Consider the following 16,418-nt stretch of genomic DNA (forward strand, 5'->3'; position numbering starts at 1 on the left):
CTACGATACTGGGGATCCTGCAGCCACCTAAACAGAACCTAAATAATAAATTATTTTCTAAACATCTCAAAACAAATATGAAAATAAGAGAAAGCAGCCTAAGAAACCACCTTTCTAAAGAAAGCAATCAGGGTAGTGACATCTCAGGGTCCTTTAAACAATCATATTCAGGCAATAGGAAAGAGCACACATACATCAAAATGACATTAATGTTACCTGAAGCATCACTATATCTTTGTCAAACATCTCTCTTCTGCATTTCACATTATGATAGTAGTATATCTGTGGAGGAGCAAAGATAAGGTTTTCATAATTGAATAGGTAATTCATATGAAATACAAGACACGGGTCAGAAAGAGATATGCATAACCAGAATGAACCTGAATAAAGCCTTTCATGCTCACCCCAACCTCCCCTCTCCTTCTGCCACACAGCTGAGAGAACTTCTGCTGGGTTTACTTCTGATTTTCATAAATCTCATCTTGTAATTACATACAAGCCATGGTTTAAATAAGGGGTCGGCAATGTGCGGCCCATGGGCGAGATGCAGCCCATAAAGACCATTTTACCGGCCCACAAGCCGCCCCTGAACCGAGCCGCCCACTCGGCAAGTCCGCCACGTGCTGCGCTAAACCGGTGCAGTGCGGCAACTCGCTGAGCGGCGCCAGAAATTGCATCTGTGCACGTGCAGATACCAGAAATCGCGTCTGGGCATGCTAATGCTTGCTGCATTCCCAACTTGCTGATCAGGAACTTGTGGGTTTAGCATAAGTTGCCTGCAGCTTATTTAGTATTTTACTACTATTTTTTTTAAAAAAAGAACCCTTAGGATGAAAAACGATTATATCTACCTATATACAATGTTTATATACATAAACAGATCTTGCATGACAGTTTACAGGAACATAGAACTTTAACTTTCTTGTTCACTGTACATACAGGGTGGAACAAGAAATCACGAGTTCAGATTGACTTGCTTCTTGGTAAACATGTTTAGCAACCATACGAGGACAGAAATATTTGAAGACCCAGGAAAAAAATGGGAGCACACAGTCATCGTCACCATGTCTTTATCTCTCTAGGAAGCATAACACACAGCTATACTGTGAGCTACTGATCTAGGACGATTAACTCCTTATGAAATAGTATCTCAAATTGCCCCATGACTCTCAGAGATATACAGAAAAAGGGGCAAATCAATGTTTGATACTTACTTGGTTAACAAGTGAAAACCCATTCCGCCTCCACATCCCAGCATGTACTTGAGCACACAGAACGAGACATCGCAGGGGATGTTCTATTAGCATAGGTGGACTAAGTTCACTCTGCATTAAGTGAACATAACACAAGAGAAAAAGCTTTAGACATTCATCATGTTTGGTGAGGGCCCTGAAATATATTTATAAATAGAAAGACAGCCCATTCTACCTCTTGAAAAAAACCTGCAGGAGTTTGTACAAAACTAGTGGCCAGGAGGGTACCATTTGCACCATTTAGCTTCATTTCTCCCTAATCTTAGAATCATAGAATTGAAGAGTTGGAAGGGACCCGAAGGCTCATCTGGTGCAAACCCCCCTCCCCCCGCAATGCAGGGATGGCTTGTCATTTCAAATGAACCAGAGATTGTGACAAATTATTTTCCCAACAAGCCAAATTCAAAGTTTTATTATGAACTGCAATCTCTGGGTCACACATAATCACAAGCAGAGCTTAGAAGAAACTGAACGCTGCAGAATTTATCCTCCCAGTCATGCAAATGGAAGCGGGAGTGTGAGAGTACAAGCCTGGCTTGAGCTTATACCAGCTCAGGCATATAGCACTAAACCTGTGGACCTCCACATGCTGTTGGACTACAACTTCCATCAACAACAGCTAATATGGGTCAAGGATGAGAGTTGACAGGAAGAGGAGTTCAGCAACACCAGGAAGGAACCATGTTGACTACCCCTGGTTTTGTGTTATGTGCAAACACAGTCATAGTCATCCCCTCCAGCTCTCTGGAGAGTATCACTCGCTGATACCACCCTATAAACTGCTCCAGAGGTAGAACTCAGCACCATATATTCACTGTATCCTTGGGATCTTAACCAGATTTAAGGCAACAAAACATGCTTTAACACTATATCGCTTCACCAGGCCTTACCTACCGTTTGCCGTAGATCACTCCAGTCTCCCAAATAACAATTCTGATCTCCATATAACCCTCCACCAGTGCACTGAATGCTAGGCTACTCCAAAGGCATTCTGGCAGTTGTGGTTCTGGAAGTAAGTATTTAACCAACAGCTAAAGCAACTTTTCTCAAACACTGCTCCGTTTCTTCACCATTACCAGCAACACTTCTTTTTTGTACTCAAAGCAATTTTATTTATTTTTAAAATCTGAACCTCAGAGATACATTTATCTAAATATCACTCACCATTGGAAGCTGTTCTGGAAATTTGTATGCCACTTCACTTTTGCTCAGAAGCACATGCAAACCTATATTGACAAAAGACAAATAAAGGGAAGAATATTTTTTGCAATTTTTGCCACTCTGGGACCTACTGAGGTTGTCAAGCAAAGCTGAAAAGAACTAGAGCTTTACTAGGAAATGCAGTTTCTAACTCTGATATCTAGGACTTCAAAGTCACGCTCTGGAGTGGTCACCCCACCCTCTTCCTACCACAAGTTGTTCTGGAGGGTCTCGCAAGCCCCACAGAGCCAAAAGGGGGAGAGGGAAAGCACTGTTGCTCAAATGGAAGCCTTTGTGCTATACTTCAGATAATAATATTTAATGCAGGGATAACCCCTTGTCATTGTCAGGCTAGTGTTAGTGAGCCCATTTGGATTGCCCACCTTTGGAGACCAATGGAGCCTGTTGGGTCATAAACTTAACAGCCTCTTACATGTGTCATATAATGCTTATTCCACACATGAAAGAAATCAATCTCAGTGTGGCAGAACCTACATTCTGAAGCCCCCTGCCCATTGATACAGGGCAGGCAACTTCACTGTTCTGTTTTTGCTGCCTGCTAAAACAGAGTTGCCATATTTCAAAAAGTGGAAATCCGGACAAAAATGATGTTTTTGAGCTATTTTAAAGAAAATTCGCCAAAATCTAGACTTCCGACACGGGTTGCCGTAAGTCCGGATTTCCCAGCAATTTCCGCCCGGACACTGCTTCCAATTGCTGTATTCCAGCTATGTCTGGGAAATTCCGGATGAATGGCAACCCTATGCTAAAAACTTTTGACATTTGAGCATTTGACGTCTTTTAATATGTAACTGTATATGTGTGTGTCATACTTTATTTATATTACTGAATTTTTTAGGTCAGTTTATATCTAACATCTGGTTTTATCAATATCTATATTTTATATAAACTGGTTAGAGGCTTTGATGGTTGAGCAGTATACAAGTCCTGTTAATTAATGAAACAAACAAACAAACAAACAAATCCAATGGTATAATACAAGTTAACTTATTTGTCATGATCTGGCTCATTTCCAAAGATAATATGCACCAAATGAAAAGTAACCTTGTGCAGATATTAGTGATAGTCGAGTTTGGCAATATCCACAAACATGAAGTTGTTTCATGCAGATTGCAGGTTTATATCATAATCTTGTAGTGCACATAAAAAAATAAATAAAGCAGGGGTCTAGAGTTCATGATGACAGGAGTCAGCAAACAAACAAAAGTTTAGGAAAATATCTAATCTTTGAGTGAGCTTGTATAAACTGCTTTAAAAACAATCCAGCACAAAACCAACCAAATATGTAGTCCTTACCTGCAAGTAAACGAGAAACAGGGAGATGAATGCTAACTTTTTCCTGAGAAACACAGTATCTGATAGTCTCAACTGAGTGTCCACACATGTTGAGGTCAATCGGTTGCTCTCCATCAGTAAAACCGCTGTGGCATTGCATCAATGTGGTCAAACTTTTCTTATATGCTTCAATAAGCACTTTCTCCTATAAAAAAGATTGAATCTATTCAAAGAAAGCACGGCTCATCTACATAAAGTTACAGCATTATTTATTATTAAAATATACACGTTAAGGATGTACCAAGATAAAACCTAGCCCCAGTTTATTTGGTTGAATACAAAAAAGTATGATGTGTGGAATGAGTTTACTCAGAATAATTCTGTGAAGACGTTACATGAAAAGGTATCTGGAGCTGTGTAATAGTAAGCAAAGGGATTATGGAACTACATTTCAAACATGGGGTATTGTGTAAACCAGTGCAAGCAGAAAAACATCTGTGTATTTCAGTTCATTTCATGCATAAAATGCTCTTCCACTAAGTTTAAAAGAAGCCTTTCCACATGTGAAAGAGGCGTTTTGCTTGCAGAAGGGAATCTTGTATTTTATCAATTTTCCTTTCCATACCACCAATTTAAAACCCTTAATGGTTTTGGACTAGGGCAATTTATATTAAGATCCTCCTCAGAAGCCCTTCTTCATGTTCCCCACCCACAGGAGCTAAGGAAGGTGGCAACCTGAGACAGAATCCTTTCTGTTGTGGTACCCTAACTTTGGAATGCTCCCTTTTTTATTCCCCCAGGCCATTTCAATTTTTATGCTTTGAAAATTGTATGGCTTGGTTCTGAGATACTTCAGCTGCTCTGTTTATTTCTGTTGTTACAGTTCAGTTATTCAGTATTTAAACTATTATTAGCCACTCAGAGAATCTTCAGTCTAAAGAGTGAGAAAAGAAAGGTCCTAAATAGATCTTAAAATTAAAGCTTTCATTAGCATGCATCTTTACACCAATACTCAGTGCACTTAAAAAAAAAGTAATTGTGTTGAACCAAAGGCGAACTGTTCCAGAAGCTCTGCAGACGCCATCTTGGTAGTCAGGATAACCCCACAATTAATTGGTAGTGGTTGTAGCAATGAGATCATATATGTTTATTTTCACTTGCTTTGATATAAGCTAATTGGCTCGCTTTGATGTTATCCTTGAAGTGTTGGGCTCTGAGCCCAAAAAGGGGAACTATCTGCAAGATATGGGTATTTGCCACCTATGCCCTCATCTTGTCAGGTGGAGCGTGGGAAGTCCTGACCAAAGAGAAAGGCAACTAGATTCAAAGTATTTTATCATTTCTTATTCACAGGAGAAGCTGCAAAATTATGGGCATGTTATGATCAGTCCTCCTTTTTAGATTAAGGACATGGAAAAAATGGTTCAAACCAAGATGGCAACAGATAATTCTTCTCATGTTTATATATATCCCCCTTCCTTCTACCACTTGAGATATAAAGTACTAGTCCAATCCTCAGTTCCTTTTGCAGCACGAAGTCTACAATCTAGTTTATTCCAATAATGATTACCTGAAAAACGTGCACAACGTTGGAGATCCCAATGGTTAAAGCAGTTTGGTTTCACTGATGCACACCATGTTGTTTGTTTATATATGAGAACCTTAAGAAAATGTAGCTATTTTATTCATTCAGATTAATCTGAACACATCTGAAGGAGATACAACTTACATCTAAAGCACACCAGTCCTGCATCATTGAGATGACATGGGTTAATTTCATCTGCAACGTGAATGCCGCTTCCCACTCTGGTTCCATTTCGATATGCTGCCCAACTTGGCGGGTTATTGGATCCATGCCCTTCAGAAATAGGAAAAAGCCAAATCATTTAGAAGAGAAGGCATCAAAGCAACAGGGTAGGGTCAGTGCTGAGACTCAGCAAATCTTGCCTAGTGATTGCCTACAGAGGGAACTGTAGAAATATTTAGCTCTACTGAAATTGGGGCAACTGTAAAAAATAGATTTCCAAAGCTTAGCAATATTTTAACAGTAATATGAAGAGTCACCTATACCACCTCATTTGTTACTCCTTGATAAACATAAGTACCTTAAGAAGAAATCACCTACCTGCATACACTTCAGCAACTCCAAGAAGACGTCAAAACCATCTAGAAATTTTTGCCTCAGATCATCAGACCACTCAACTGGTTTGCTTATCAACACGTACCTGAAGTACAGCAGAAATAAGTTTTCAATCTGATTTTGGGCTATCTATGTAAAAATATTTTTGTCTGATTAGGTATAAAGCACTCACTTTAAATCCAGAATCAGGCTTTGGACTCGCCTGAATTTGAAAGCCTGTAGCGCAGTGTACCGTTCAAACTGAAATCTGCCCTGTATATCTCGATGTCTTAAGTGGTCCATAAATGTTGAGATGATAGTAGTCATGAGGTTTTCCTCTATTATTAACATTCGAGCCTATGTCAAAATAGATATTTAAAGGTTTGTTTCAATCGTGTCTGCTAATGACAGAGATAAGAGACTCAACTAACAGAAGAATGCTCAGGTGTATGGTTTTTATTTGTATATATGGTAGTCCTATTTCTGTAGCAAAAGCAGTCTGGGCAGGAAAGCCAGTTACTAGGTGGGAGATCACCTAAGAATCCTCTCATCCTTGAAAGATAAAATAAGGAGTTACAACTCCATGTCTATAGCTAGGAATTGTACTTTTAACGACTGACAAGGCTTTGTCTATCGCTCATGAGTCATAAAAGTACATGATTTTTTGTTCTAAATCTCTATAAACTGCTTTTCATCACTTGGTTTTAATCAGATCTGTAAAAAAGTACCCAATTTGGGCAATATAACAATCTATTTACATCTCAGCCAAGATGTACGAAGGATCTTTTCCGAGAAAAAAAATGTTTCGGTAACTGAGCCAAAATAAACTGTTGACTTTAACCTTACATCAAAACATTACCCATATTTATTCAGTCTAACACATCTGAATCAGTTAACAGCGATAATTTGGTACTTTTCTCATTAAAAGGAGTACATTTTCTTCATACTATGTTCAGCACTTTATAATCTTCACTGGAAATTTTCCAGCAGTCACCTTAAATAGCTACACCCATAATTATGTTATTTCTATGGCACTGTAACCCTAATCCGATTTCAAAAGCATAGCACTGGAGCCCTACAGGTATACAGAGATCTTTGCACAACTAATTTTGCCTCATTCAATTCCACCTCCTCACTGGACTGAGATACAGAGTTGAAATATAAAAAGGACATTAACATGTGTCTCAAAGCGTGTCAGATCATATTCCCTATTATTGCCAAATGCCTCCAACACAAGCATGTTTCATGTATATTCATTCATTATATTAATATTTCTAATTGCTCAGTACATTACTAAAAGGAGAAACTGTTGCAGCCATACCTGTCACTGAAATTCTCAACCGAATAAAATTTGTATGAATTAAAAGTATACTAAAGCACCAACCTAATGTCTTGCCCATTCCTTAAAGCACAGATCCTCTGGGGATAGGAATTCATCTATGAAACTATTGTACTCTAGTTACTAATTTAACATAAATGAGTCTTGTGATCTAATACTATCACAGAAGTACTAGCAGGGAATCTCTTTCCCCTCTCCTCTGTTCTTTCCTCCATTTCCTATTTTGGACTGTAATCTCCTTGTGGGTAGAGATCTGTATTTTATCCATGAAACTACGCAAGACTGATTACCTGTGTATAAAACAATAACAAATTATTAATCTTAGATCTGAGTGGGAGTTGGGGCAAAGAGAGTTTCAGTCAGCATTTAAGTACTTACAAGTGAAGGCACTGTGAATATCTGTACCGAAAGGTCAGCAATTGAGTACTCTCTGTCGTGGTCATCTTTCACATAATCATTCTGCAATCGCTCATAATTCTATTAAAGGAGGCAAAAAAGGCAAAGGGTGCCAACTATCAGTTTAAAAAAGGAACCACTACTCACCAGAGTAGGCACAGTGAAGAGCTGAACAGAGAGAGCAGTCACCGACACTGGCCGCTCGTGATCATCCTCCATAAAATCTCTCTGCAGCTGCCGATAATTCTAAACAACAAGGGGGAAATTCACCTCTAATCTGCACTGACCAGATGTTCTAACTAAATTTAAAGCTGGCGATGGGAAGATTTTGTAGTAAAAACTGCATTTGTGCAGAAGCAGTGCAAACAAACTTGCAGTATCACCACAATTTACCAGACCATTAATAAGCACATTTATAGCAACAGTTACTTGTGTCAAGCAAAAGGAAGTCAGTTAGAAGTCGTCATAAGGAAATGCTATGGGGTTTAGCCAATATTTAGAGGTCAGATTACATGGTTGACTACTCCAAGTTATTCGAAAATGACGCCTGACTTCATTCCACAACACAACAGCCCTCTTCAGACGATCTTTGAGGCTTCATAAACCACAGTTAGCGAGGAATGAGAGCTCCTCCCTCCCCAAGCCATTTGCCAGTTTCAGCACAATGATTCCGGCTTGTATTAAGCCAGAGTTCACCATTACGCCTGGTTTAACCTTGGTTAACTGCTTTTTTATTTGGCTTGTTAGGCACATCCAGCAAAAGTGGTAACATGTGCCATCCAAATCACTTCGGAATATACATTTCCACATTTAGGCTGTGATCCAAAGCTTCCACATTGACTTTAATATTGAGGCCAGCTTTGTGCACGCATCTAAACAGTACATGCAGATCTTCCCAAACATCAAGTCATCAGGCAGTCCTTTTGCATGTAGGAATACCATGTACAACCCAGAACTCCAAAATGCATAAGGAGCCTTTGGCACCAGGTTGTTACTATTTAGTGCAGGCATGGCCAAACTGGGCCCTCCAGCTGTTTTGGGACTACAGTTCCCATCATCCCTGACCACTGGTCCTGTTAGCTAGGGATGATGGGAGTTGTAGTCCCAAAACAGCGGGAGGGCCAAGTTTGGCCATGCCTGATTTAGTGTAGCAATCTATGTGTTCCACTATGTGGTGCTGACCTTTAAAACCCTAAAAGCCTCATCCCAGTATACCTGAAGCAGCGTCTCCACCCCCATCGTTCAGCCCAGACACTGAGGTCCAGCAGTGAGGGCCTTCTGGCGGTTCCCTTCCTGTGAGAATTGAGGTTACAGAGAACCAGGCAGAAGGCCTTCTTGGTAGTGGCGCCCACCTTGTGAAACACCCTCCCATCAGATGTCAAGAAATAAACAACTATCTGACTTTTAGAAGACATCTGAAGGCAGTCCTGTTTAGGGAAGTTTTTAGTGTTTGACGTGTTATTGTGCTTTTAATTTTCTGTTGGGAGCTGTTGGGAAACCCAGCCAGGTGGGCAGGGTGTAAGCAATAAATAATAATAATAATAATAATAATAATAATAATAATAATACCTGAAAAGTCACACTTTGCATTCTAAAGTAATTTTCATTAAGAAAGTTACTCACCCTTGCAAATCGGATAGCAAAGAGCTTCTTGTACTTCAAATCCATAAGTAGGCTGCTCATGAATAACTGATGGTACACACTTCTAGCTCCTGTTGTTGTTTAAAAAAAGAAAGATACATATCAATGTGGAGTACTATTATATGATAGCACCATCCAAATAACTTTAGAGCAATCATCAAGTTTTGACAATGTGCTGATGCAGAGACTGAAATAGTTAAATCATTTTGTTAAGTTGTCATGCAGATAAGGTGTCCTAACAACTTGAGTGGGGCTCACTCCCTATTAAGTGTGTTTAGGACTGCAGCCTTAAAAGACTTGTTTTACCAAAAAAAGCAACTCCAAGGGCCTTCTGGTGGTTCCCTCACTGTGAAAAGCGAGGCTACAGGGAACCAGGCAGAGGGCCTTCTCGGTAGTGGCAACTGCCTTGCGGAACGCCCTCCCTCCAGATGTCAAGGAAATAAACAACTATCTGACTTTTAGAAGACATCTGAAGGCAGCCCTGTTTTTAAGGATTGATGTTTTATCTTGCTTTTAGATTCAGGTAGGTAGCCGTGTTGGTCTGACGCAGTCGAAATATATTAAATATATATATAAAAAAATGTCCAGTTGCACCTTAGAGACCAACTAAGTTTGTTCTTGGTATAAGCTTTTGTGTGCATGTACACAGATATCAAGATAACAATCTTGTTTTTAATATTCTGTTGGGAGCCGCCCAGAGTGGTTGCTAAAACCCAGCCAGATGGGCGGGGTATAAATAATAATCAATCAATCAATCAATCAATCAATGTATTGTTTTTGTTGTTATGCAGCAGCAGCATCTTACACCAGCCATGTGGGAAGGTGTCCAAAAGGGGGAAGCCTTGCACAGTACAGCACAGGAAGCATAGCAAGACGTGGCATAGTATTAAGAAGCACCCATAGTCTACATCTCTGCTGCTCCAGAAATTTGGAGGTGTAGGTGCTTGTTTGGCTTAGATCTGAGCTTGGCAGAGATCAATGCCTCACTACTTCTAGCCTTGCTTCTTATGATATCCTGAGCAGCACTTTCCTCTTGACAGTGCTTTCCACCAAGACTGCAGTAAACCAGGAGTAAACTAAGATATATGAATTTCGTATCTGAGTACCTAAAGTCTGTGCCCATCCCTCTCATCACAGCTGCTTTTTGCTCTGATTTATCTAGGCTGCTCTAGCTGTGTGAAAGAAGATGCGTTCCCAGCAACCGGACTGTGGTGCAGGTAGATTCTTAAAACAAGAAGGAATAGCCCACCTTTCCAGAGTTTAGAATCGGACAGCATTAGTTTATCCACAAGAGAAGAGTTTTCTCCTTCTGGTCCCTCCTGTAAGCCAACTTGACACAATATTCTTCGAAGGCCATCTAATTAAGGAGAAATAGTAATACGTGAACCAAAAGGATTAACTGGTTTGCTTTAATCGTCCGTTTTGTGCATAAAACTCAGTTGTACGTAAGACATTTAAATCCCCAACATGCACATTCTTAAAATAGAAGGCATTCATCTTTATTTTGTATGTACTACAGATATGCATGATCTTGCAGAATAGGCTGTCTCCAACACAGAAAGCTTAAGTGATGTAAGGTCATTAGAGGAGAATCATATCTAGAAAGCAGACAAGTGGGACCTGAAATTGCTCAGGGATAGGGATGACTTGCAGTCAGGAAATGGCATGGGAGAAATATAAAACTCTCCCTACTTCGGGTGCCCTTGTGGCTGGTTTTAGGAAAGGAAAAGAATGTTGGGAGATTCTTTCAGGGACTTTCCGCATCACAAGTAGCTTCGCCCTCATGCTTTAAGTAAACTGGACCAATAAGCCCGAACACACATATTTTTGTTATGTTTGCACCATGTCCACAAGACCATGTCAGTCTATCATTCTGTCCCTAGAAAGAGGAATTTTCTGCTTTTCAATCATGACTTTTCTCTTTCAGCTATATCATAAGTGTTTCAAATTTCAGTACCTGAATATCCAATAATATTGCCAAGCCAAGTTAGAAGCTTCAAACCAAAACTCTGATGGGCAACAATAGATGAATGCATAACTTGAACCTTCAACGGCTTAGTCTGGCGACTGGTACTTCTCTTAAGGAAAGGAAAAAGGGCAGGGAAAAGAGAAGCCATTAACAGGTTTTGCTCCAAACACAGCACTTTTCTTTTCAAGTTTGTACAGTTAAGACATAGAACAATCCCAGGCAACTGGATTTTCATGGTTTTTACAAGCTTTCCCAATATCTAGTACTATATGCCTACACTTTGTAATGCAAGAATGGTAAAACTTGTATTCTGTTTCTAATTCTGAAGGTGAACAGCCTTAGGAACAATTAAAATTAGTCCATCACCACATGTAGGTTCAACTTCCCTTACCCTTTCTGGCTCTGACAGATATGACTACAGCAAAGGGCTTCCAACTATCTGTAGCTGCAGATGGAGAGCACATCACTTGTCTGAGAGGCATGGGGAGGCCATGAGTTCAAGGCTTCTTTCCCAACAACAGATTTCAGTCCTCAATCCCATTATGCAATTAAATGACATAGTCATGGCCAAAAGTGCCAAGTATCTATTCACCACAATGCAGGTCCCAGTCTAGTTTGGACATTGTGCATGTAATTCAGTGATGACTGCAGAGAAACATTATGGCTACGCTCTTTTGAATACACATTTTTTGATCCAGTAGATGTATCTGCTGAACTTTGCTTCTTAGCATGAGTCATACATGTTGGACTGGATTTCTTCATTAGACCCCCCAGAATCATAGGGAAGCCTTGAGCTGAAAATATACATTTTCCCTTTCAATCCTATTCATCTTTACTCACAAACAGTATAGCAATTTGAAGGAAAACATCAGCACTTTGAACATTGCCTGGAAATAAGACTGGGAGCCAATTTAACACTTTAAGCACTTGTGAGCTGTCATCCCAATACTCAATACCCACTTAACAGTGCAGCAATTATACTCTGAATTATATTTAGTTTCCAGTCTTCAAAGGCAACTCCATGTACAATACATTGCAGTAATCTAATCTGGAGGTTACCACAATTTTAAAGTAGAATGTGCCAATTTTTAGTTTTTGAAGAATGATAGAACCATCAAGCAAGTGACTTACAAGGCATGCTGCCACTTCCATCAGAGACATTTAACATTTCCTTAACATTCTTAAAATGTCACATACAGTTTTAAAATGTTAATGGGCAGTTATGCTATAACAGTGAATTGATTATAATGAAGTAAGGATAGATACCATTCTGTTAAGGTAAATGAAGCAATCAATGTCACTTACCACTATCACTGATTTGGCTTGGTCACAGTACTGAAAGTCTCCATAGCGAACTGACCTGCGTCCCTGTTAAACAGTTACATGGCTATTAACAGCTAATTAAAGATATAACTAAAACTTTAAATAATATGTTTTGATTGCACGTTGAAGTCACCTACATTTCTAACACTTGAATTAGACTGCTTGAATTAAATCAACCCTATACCAACAATGACTTCTACCAAATAGCACATATTAACACAATTAAGCTTGTGTTAAATATATTTAACATAAATTAAAATGTCATATGTTCAGTTTAAGTAAGCAGTATGTATATATGCTTCACATATGTTTATCATGTAAATTGCAGTTATTGCTGATATAGCAAATATCACCTATGAAAAAGCAAACAAAACTATTAAATTCCTCAGCAATTCTGAAAGATCCACAATCTTATGATAACTATATACCGTATTTTTTGCTCTATAAGACACACTTTTCCCCTCCTAAAAAGTAAGGGGAAATGTGTGTGCGCCTGATGGAGTGCATGCAGGCTCCATGGCTTCAGCGAAAGCAAGGCAAAGTCTCCCGAGCGCAGCGGGAGTTCTCGCTGTGCTCCAGAGGCTTCGGGCAGCTATCCCTGAAACCAGGAGAGCAAGAGGGATCAGTGCGCACCGATCCCTCTTGCTCTCCTGGCTTCGCTTCGCTGGAGAGGCGCTGCGCACCTTTCCCTCTCTGTGCAGCGCCCCTTCAGTGAAGCAGGAGGAGAAACAGAAGGGGCTGAAGGGGCACTGTGCAGAGAGGAGGAGAATTTTTTTTTCTTGTTCTCCCCCTCTAAAACTAGGTGTGTCTTATAGAGCGAAAAATACGGTGCCTTAAATTATGTTTTGAGCTGGGATTTATTTAAAGAAACAAATAAATAAAAGGGTTTTTTTAAGAGAGAGAAAGAGAAGCATACGCGTTATGATATCACATCACTCTGGGTGGTTAAGGCTAACCAGGGCTATAGACAGGCAAATCCTGTTTCCTGCCCCTGAATTAGACTGAGGCCCATTTTGGTTTTAGTTGAGTTTCATGTGTTAAATACTTATCCTAAATTACACTCTAGCAGAGGCTTCCATAACTGGAAGGGGGAGAGAGGAGGTTTTCATTGGAGCCAAGAGCCTCTGTGAATGCAGGGACATATTTAAGATACAACCATAGGCTGTGTTTTCCCCCACCCTTCAAAAAAACCGATTAAGCCATCTCACATGCAGTCTGATTATTGCATGAGAGGGAAATGGTTGAATAACCCTTAAGAAAGAGTTTATTGATCCAAAACACATTGGTGAGCAATAAACACACTGATTCTTGTGCATAATTTTGAGATTTGCTCTTTTTTTGTGTCCTGTGCTAGTGCTTTCTCCCTGGCCGGTCTTTTTTTATTTTTATTATTTTCAGATTTCAGCAGCAGCCACGCACCCTCCATAATGAACTTTCAGCCTCAGAGTGCGTATGTTGCTTGTAAAATATTCAGTGCTACAAAGATTGGAGAGAGCCTCACTTCGTTTTTTACAAGTTTTGCCTCTATGTTACATTAGAAAAGACTGGCTAAAATATGTTTTCTTGGTGGATGGTGTAAGAAGAGAGGAGGTTTTCTCAAATTTTAAAAAGTGCTTTCCCAGAGACTCACTGTGAAGTTAACTTGCTAAAGCATTGCCAAAGAATCTCAGGCTGGGAAGGCATCCAGAAAGGAAGTGTCCCAACTTTCACAGCATGATTTGCAAAGTGGAGGTGGGGGAGCAAAACTGTATGTTATCAAGTATGCTCCTGCCAAGAGGGCCAATTGCAGCAAGTATAATCGAGGAATGAACTAATGAACTATGCTCCAGTGTTGCTTTGGAAATTGCCTAGCTCCTTCTATTCCTCCAAATAAGGTAAATGGTTGATCAGCTAGCAGGAAGGAAATATGGAAGGAACTACAGGACTAAATCCTCTTAAACTGACCAAGCTTAATCATTTTTACCCAATATTTCAATGGAAGTCTAAAGAGCTTACTTACATCTCTGTCTACAGTTGTTGCGAAACCAATGGCTTCCTTTTGTGTGCAATTGACAGCTTTTTGAAGAGTGTAAATAACCTGTTCGTATGTGTGAACTTCATCATTAAAAAGCATGCAGAAGTAAGTATCCGTCTTCTCACTGTAAAGACAGTATTACGAATAAGGAATATAATTAATTTAAATCAATCAAGGTATTTTCTCTGGCATTTCAATACTTCTATTTACTGGAATCTCTATTAAGGAAACATACTGAATCAGCAATAGGAAGACGGAGGGCTCTTGTGATTAATTTTACTACCGTGCCTTGCATGAGTGGAAAACTACTTCTGCTTCTACATGACAGCCTTGCCAAATTCTTCTAATTTCCCAATCCAACTACCCTCTGTGGACCATCCCGCAGGGACTACCAAGCTTCAGGAGCAACTTGGGGAGGGGCCGAGGGAGTTTTAGTGAGGAACATCCTACTGCACAGGTGGAGTTTTGTTTTATGTTCTCTGGATCCAAGTTATTATATTATCCTACGGGATATACTGGATCCTATCACTATTTTCAATGACATTAGCTTACTATAGTGCTGCCAAATTGCATTAGATACTATTGGCAAGAAGCATTATTCTACAAAAAAACCCCAAGCACTAATTTCTTTGGTAAATAAAGGAGGAGAGGGAGAGAGAACAGACTTTTCAATAAGAAAAAATCAATATAATTCTTTAGAGAACTGTATTAAAAACATTTCCCTTTTAGCCTCAAGGAACAGCTATTTTAAGCATGTTTAGTTAAAGCTATGTCCCACTGAGCACAATAGCATTTACTCTCAAGTAAGATATATCCACTGAGTGCGATCCATAGAAAACTGATCACATTGAAGACCCGCTGAAACTGATGTGATGTAAATGTGTGTCACACTTATTTCAACGGGACTAAACCATTGGCAACTCTTTTTAGGCGGCACACAATCTCATTTATGAATTAAGATGCAGCTAACATTTTTCCATTAAAAACTGTGCCAGTCTTGGAAGTTCAAACAGCAATTTTACTTACACTGTCTCTAAACCAGGAGGTAAATCATTTTCTTTTTCCCATGTTAAAATATCTACAGCATACTGAAACATGATAGCAAAAATATTGTAAACTTTTGCTATCATATCTTCTGTCAAATGCACAAGAGGATCCTAAAATGAAAAAAGGAGGAAAGTGTTAACATCAAGGTAATAATTTCTAACGTTTCCCCTACAGCTAAAAGAAGCTTAACACATCAAAGTTAATTATTTGAAAATTCTTATACCCTAGTCCAGGCATAGGCAAACTTGGCCCGCCAGATGTTTTGGGACTACAACTCCCATCATCTCTAGCTAACAGGACCAGTGGTCAGGGATGATGGGAATTGTAGTTTCAAAACATCTGGAGGGCCGAGTTTTCCTACGCTTGCCCTAGTCTATGAGATCTGGCTGCTAGAAAGACTAGAAAAATCATTTTAGTGTTAAAAGCTCCTGAAGTGAAGAACAAGATACTTAAATACAGAAAACATAATAAAGCACACCTGACTGAAATAACAATCTTGATGTATTCTCTCCTGCTTTGTACAGGAGGAAGCAAAGATGTCATTTGGGTGGCGTGGCTGGGCCTAGAGTTAGGCCAGAGAGTGAGCTCTCAAATTTTGTTCTCTGTCCAAATCGGAGTTACCTGAGCAACAGCACAAATTAATTTCCAAAACCTGTGTATCCTTACCTCCTCTTCTTCTGTTTCTGAAGTGTTATGTTCATGCTTCTGGCAGTATGGACCTTCTTTCCAAGCTTCCGTATCGCCACAGTCACAGAAACCTCCTCCACCAGATGTTGTCATCTACAGCATTATTTTAAAATAAATATGAGCAAGAAAGTATG

The 16,418-nt window shown here is 39.6% G+C and overlaps 1 protein-coding gene across 2 annotated transcripts in view; it reads right to left on the minus strand.

Annotated features, from left to right (window-relative positions):
• UBR2 (ubiquitin protein ligase E3 component n-recognin 2) overlaps positions 1 to 16,418 on the minus strand; it is a 54,791-nt gene that overhangs the window by 28,894 nt on the left and 9,479 nt on the right. The window contains exons 4-18 of one of the 2 annotated variants that reach the window (XM_028724763.2): positions 16,264 to 16,377; positions 15,577 to 15,707; positions 14,536 to 14,674; positions 12,519 to 12,581; positions 11,202 to 11,322; positions 10,494 to 10,601; positions 9,227 to 9,315; positions 7,751 to 7,849; positions 6,062 to 6,225; positions 5,875 to 5,974; positions 5,479 to 5,607; positions 3,771 to 3,954; positions 2,418 to 2,479; positions 1,215 to 1,325; positions 217 to 282 (exon numbers count right to left, since the gene is read on the minus strand). In XM_028724763.2, the coding sequence (XP_028580596.2) occupies positions 217 to 282; positions 1,215 to 1,325; positions 2,418 to 2,479; positions 3,771 to 3,954; positions 5,479 to 5,607; positions 5,875 to 5,974; positions 6,062 to 6,225; positions 7,751 to 7,849; positions 9,227 to 9,315; positions 10,494 to 10,601; positions 11,202 to 11,322; positions 12,519 to 12,581; positions 14,536 to 14,674; positions 15,577 to 15,707; positions 16,264 to 16,377 (1,680 nt within the window). Of the gene's footprint in view, positions 1 to 216; positions 283 to 1,214; positions 1,326 to 2,417; positions 2,480 to 3,770; positions 3,955 to 5,478; positions 5,608 to 5,874; positions 5,975 to 6,061; positions 6,226 to 7,585; positions 7,685 to 7,750; positions 7,850 to 9,226; positions 9,316 to 10,493; positions 10,602 to 11,201; positions 11,323 to 12,518; positions 12,582 to 14,535; positions 14,675 to 15,576; positions 15,708 to 16,263; positions 16,378 to 16,418 lie in introns of both variants that reach the window. The other variant, XM_028724762.2, reaches the window with a different exon arrangement.

The sequence above is a fragment of the Podarcis muralis genome, chromosome 3 (assembly GCF_964188315.1).
Source record: "Podarcis muralis chromosome 3, rPodMur119.hap1.1, whole genome shotgun sequence".
Classification (NCBI taxonomy): Eukaryota; Metazoa; Chordata; class Lepidosauria; order Squamata; family Lacertidae; genus Podarcis; species Podarcis muralis.